Here is a 4,437-nt window from a genome sequence, read left to right as displayed (position 1 = left end):
CAGGCATTTAGGGGCACTGGCCCCTTCCTCTGCAGCAATCACACACCCTTATCCCACCACCTAGATACTTAAGAACTGCCTAGGGGACACTGAGGCACCAACACAGTATTCAGAGCAAACATTAAGAACAGTCCCAGTTCATCACACCCCCACAGCCCCTACCCCCATCACCCCATCAGGCCCCTCCCTGCCTCCTACAGGGCCCTGCCCCCCATCACCCTATCAGCCCCTCTCCCTGCCACCCACAGGGCCCCCTCCCCTCATCAGCCCCTCACCCCCCATCACTCTATCAGCAATCACCGTCCCTCATCCCCCAAGGCCCTCCTCTTCCCGCTATCAGTGAACGCCAGCCCCCCCCCCCGAGTGCCCCACTTCCCTCTCATGTGCTTCTCACTCCCCACGTCTCCGCCCTCATTGCTCGGGGCACCGGCTCTGAGTGAGGCCTGGGGCCAGCGGCCAACCCTGCTCACAGCGCTGAGCCGCTGCACTGCGGGCAGCTTCTGGCAGCCACTTGGCACCATGGCTGGGTGGGTTATGGCCAGTTGCAGGACAGGGGCGGGTACAGCAGGGCGGGTAAAGCGTAGCACAGGGGGGGTACAGCAGGGCACAAGGCAGTACAGGGTGTGTACAGGGCAGGTACAGCATAGCACTGGGCGAGTACCGCGTGGCACAGGGCAGGTACAGCGTGACAGAGGGCAGTACAGGGTGGATACAGGGCGGGTACCACGTGGCACCGGGCAGGTACCATGTGACATGGTGGGTACAGCATGACACAGGGCAGCACGATGGGTACAGGGTGAGTACCACGTGGCACTGAGTGGGTACCATGTGACTTGGGTACAGCGTGACACAGGGCAGGTACAGCGTGGCACCGGGCAGGTACTCCGTGACACAGGACAATACAGGGTGGGTACCACGTGGCACCGGGCGGATACCATGTGACATGGTGGGTACAGCGTGACACAGGGCAGCACGGTGGGTACAGGGTGGGTACTGCATGGCACCGGGCAGGTACTGCATGGCACTGGGTGGGTACAGCATGACATAGGGGAGCACAGGGTGGGTACAGGGCAGATACCGTATGGCACAGAGCAGCACAGGTTGGCACAGGGCAGGTACCACGTAGCAACACAGCCCCTCCCACACGCTGTGCCTGGCACGCAGGCGACGTCGGCACTGGACACCGAGACGGAGAGGAACATCCAGGGTTCGCTGGCCAAGGTCTGCGCCAACCGCACCACCATCGTCGTCGCCCACAGGTGGGAACGGGGCAGAACTTTGCACAGGCTGCCGGGATCGGGGGAGGGAGGCGGGAGCCCTGCAGACCCAAGGGCTGGGGGGGCATTCCCTGGGGGGCTGTTACCGCACCCTGGGGGGGTAGCGAGAGTTCTGCTGTGCCACAGCCACACTGGGGCTGGCACTGACTGCGGGGGGGGTACCCCCTAGTGACCCCTCCCTGCAGCACAGCGCCCCCTAGTGCCACACTGCGGGGGGGCCTCCGAACAGCCCTAGTAGAGTGGGGACTGGCACAGGGGTCAGCGGGGCCCGACCTGCTGGGGGAACAGGGCATCTCGTGCTAGCTGGGGGGGTCACTGCCATGGGTCAGGCTCTGACTGGCGTCTGTCTGGGGAGGGGGTCTCTGTGCAAATGGGTGGAGAACAGCTGAGGAAGGAGGGTGCTCAAGCCCCCGTCCTTCAGGATCCAGCCTGGGTGGGGGTCAGTGTTGTGCAAAGCCCTGTGTCTGCTGGGGGGCTTCCATGTGTGGCGGGGGGGGACAGAGCCCAGCTGTCACTGCCCCCACCTCCGATGAGAAACACATGGTATGAGCTGGGCTGGGCAGGCTCAGCTGCCCACTGAGAAGGAGCCAGACCTCTTTGATCCTGTCGCTGGATCCATAACCTTGCCTGGGCCTCCATCTTCGCTGGGCCTGGCCCCATGGCATGTGCTGGCCAGGGGAGAGAGTGTCACCCCATGAGCCGCTGGGCCTGGCTGCACAGGGCCTCCCACGGAGCTGGGACATGGGGTGTTGGTGCCCTTCTGTGGGTTCTGGGCACGTCTGCAGTGTCTGCCCCGGGGGGCACGGTGGGGAGTGAGCAAAGGAAGGAGGTGGAGGCAGCGGGTACGAAGCCCTGGGCCACAGCCTGGCCCGGAGCGTGGGGCAGGCTCCCACCCTGGCCCCTGGCAGGCGAGGCGAGCGTCCCCAGCCCGTGGTGACGGTGACTGATGGCCTCGCTGTGCCGTGGCTGGCCAGGAGCCGTAGCCAGCAGCTGCCGGACGCCAGCAGCAGGTCCTGGAGCTGGCGAGGCTAGGCAGGCCATGTCACTGGGGCAGAGCAGCGCGTGGTGTTGGTGCCCACGGCCACATGAGCATGGAGGCGGCTGTGGTGTCGTGGCACCCATTGTCAGGAGCGGGGGTGGGCAAGGCTGGCACCGCTGGCTGTGGGGGGAGGGGGTAGTGCAGGAAGGGCCCAGCGAGTTCTGTGGGGTGCACCTGGTGGGGCAGGAGCAGAGGGGCTGAAAGGATAGGCTGGGTGGGGCCGGGGAGTGCCAGCAGCGCTCTGGGTGGCAAGATGGGCTCAGGCACAGGACTGGCTGGGGGCTGTGACTTATGCAGGGCACCCCTGTGCCAAGCGGGGCGGGGGCGTCGCAGGCCCTGGGAGCTTGGGCACCTTGGGCCAGGGGGGCTGGTGGTGGCTAGGATCGGGGCGAGCAGGGGGGGCTCTGCTTGTGCGCTGGTAACGTACTGTCTCCCCCCCAGGCTCTCCACGGTTGTCAACGCCGACCAGATCCTGGTTCTCAAGGACGGGCGCATTGTGGAGCGTGGAAGGTAACTTGCTGACACAACCACAGGCGGGTCCCAGACCCACCCTGGGAGATGCAGCTGCCCCTGGGCTGGCACCAGGTGCCCGGCTGCTCCCTGGTCCCATGCTGGCCATGGCGGGCAGCTCGTGCCCGGTGGGATGGTCACAGCATGGGTCCGTCGGCTGCTGGCCAGGGGTGGGGACTTCACCAATGTGCCCTGGGCTGGGCAGAGCCCATCAGCAGGGAGAAGGGCAGGGCAGGCTCCAGGGGCAGAGCAGGGGCTGGGCAGCTCCCGGGGCAGGGCAGGGGCCGGCCAGCGCCCGGGGCAGGGCAGGGCAGGCTGGAGCTGCAGGGGGAAGGGCAGGGGCCGGCCAGCACCCGGGGCAGGGCAGGGCAGGGACCAGCCAGCACCCGGGGCAGGGCAGGGCAGGCTGGAGCTGCAGCCCCCTGAGCCTGGCTCTCCCGCAGGCACGAGGAGCTGCTGCAGAAGGGTGGCGTCTACGCTGGGATGTGGCAGCAGCAGCAGGCTGGGGACGCGTCCGACTCTGACACAGAGAGCAAGGACCGCAGCTCCGAGAAGCTGCCGGCGGCCCCCAGGAAGGGTCCATGAGCGCAGGCAGGAGCCAGGGGACTTTGGGCAGCACCAGCAGCACAGAGCTGCCCCTGACCCCCGTGCTGTGGCTGGCATCGGGCAGCACGCCAGCCCCTCCGGCTGTGTTATCTCGGCTTGTTTCAGAGCCGTGGCACCTTCCCGCAGTGGCCAAACTGGGCGAGTCGCGTCCTGGCCCAGGGACCCCCTATGAGCCTGAATCCCTGCTGGGCACACAGGCAGCCCACTGCCCCCCGCCACCCGCTCCCTGCCATGGATGGTGATGGTGCAGCTGGCAGAGCATTGCATGCTGGGACTGTGCGCCCCTGGCATTGCTGCTACAGCTCGCCCCAGCTCCAGGGCCGCTGCCAGGCTGCCCGAGGTCAGGACGAGGGGGGAGCCCTTCTGGCTGGCCATGTCCCAGGGCACTGCTCTTTATGGGAGGCTCCCGGCCGCACTGGGGAGGGGGGAGATGCTGCCCCCCAGTACAGAGCCCTGGAGGGGGGCAGAACAGGGAGTTGGTTGTGTTTTAAGTTTTGATTTGGTGTCTCTTGTTGCTGAATCTTGTAAACTGCGTGTGGCCAGCTCTGGGCTCCGGCTCCGTGTTGTCTGGGGGGGCAGGCCCAGCTCTCTGGATTGGGTGGGGGGAGGCCAGGCCCGGCTCCAGACCGGGCTCCTGGAGAATCTGCACTCAACCTGGGGAGGGGAAGGAGGGGGAAAGGAGTTCAGCAGGTCACCTAGCGCCGTTCTCAGGGTCCCTGCCCCAGACATGCTGGGGGGCCCCGTGAGAGCCAACACTGCGCAGTTCTCACAGGAGCAGCGTGGAAGGAGCGACCCCCCCAGCCCACCCCACAATCGGCAGCTGAAAGCGCTTTTCGGGTGTTAACCAGCAAGTGAGGGACAGGGCCCCAGGGGAGCTGAGAATGGAACCCAGGAGTCCTGCCCATTCCCCGCTTCTCAGCTGTGCAGGAGGAATGCCAGCATGTGCAGAACCCCGGCATCCGGGGGCAGGCGCTGAGAGGGTTAAACGGCTCCACACGGGTGGCA

General features: G+C 66.4%; 1 protein-coding gene across 1 annotated transcript in view; it reads left to right on the top strand.

Annotated features, from left to right (window-relative positions):
• ABCB6 (ATP binding cassette subfamily B member 6 (LAN blood group)) overlaps nt 1-3,974 on the top strand; it is a 29,350-nt gene extending 25,376 nt beyond the window's left edge. Inside the window, 3 exon segments of the mRNA XM_075069811.1 lie at nt 950-1,259; nt 2,758-2,826; nt 3,270-3,974. Of these exon segments, the coding sequence (XP_074925912.1) occupies nt 950-1,259; nt 2,758-2,826; nt 3,270-3,411 (521 nt within the window). The 3' untranslated portion in view covers nt 3,412-3,974.
• The last annotated feature ends 463 nt before the right edge of the window (nt 3,975-4,437 follow it).

The sequence above is a fragment of the Chelonoidis abingdonii genome, chromosome 10 (assembly GCF_003597395.2).
Source record: "Chelonoidis abingdonii isolate Lonesome George chromosome 10, CheloAbing_2.0, whole genome shotgun sequence".
Lineage (NCBI taxonomy): Eukaryota > Metazoa > Chordata > Testudines > Testudinidae > Chelonoidis > Chelonoidis abingdonii.
The sequence above is the reverse complement of the archived record's forward strand: the minus strand, read 5'-3'. Positions and strand labels throughout refer to the sequence as shown.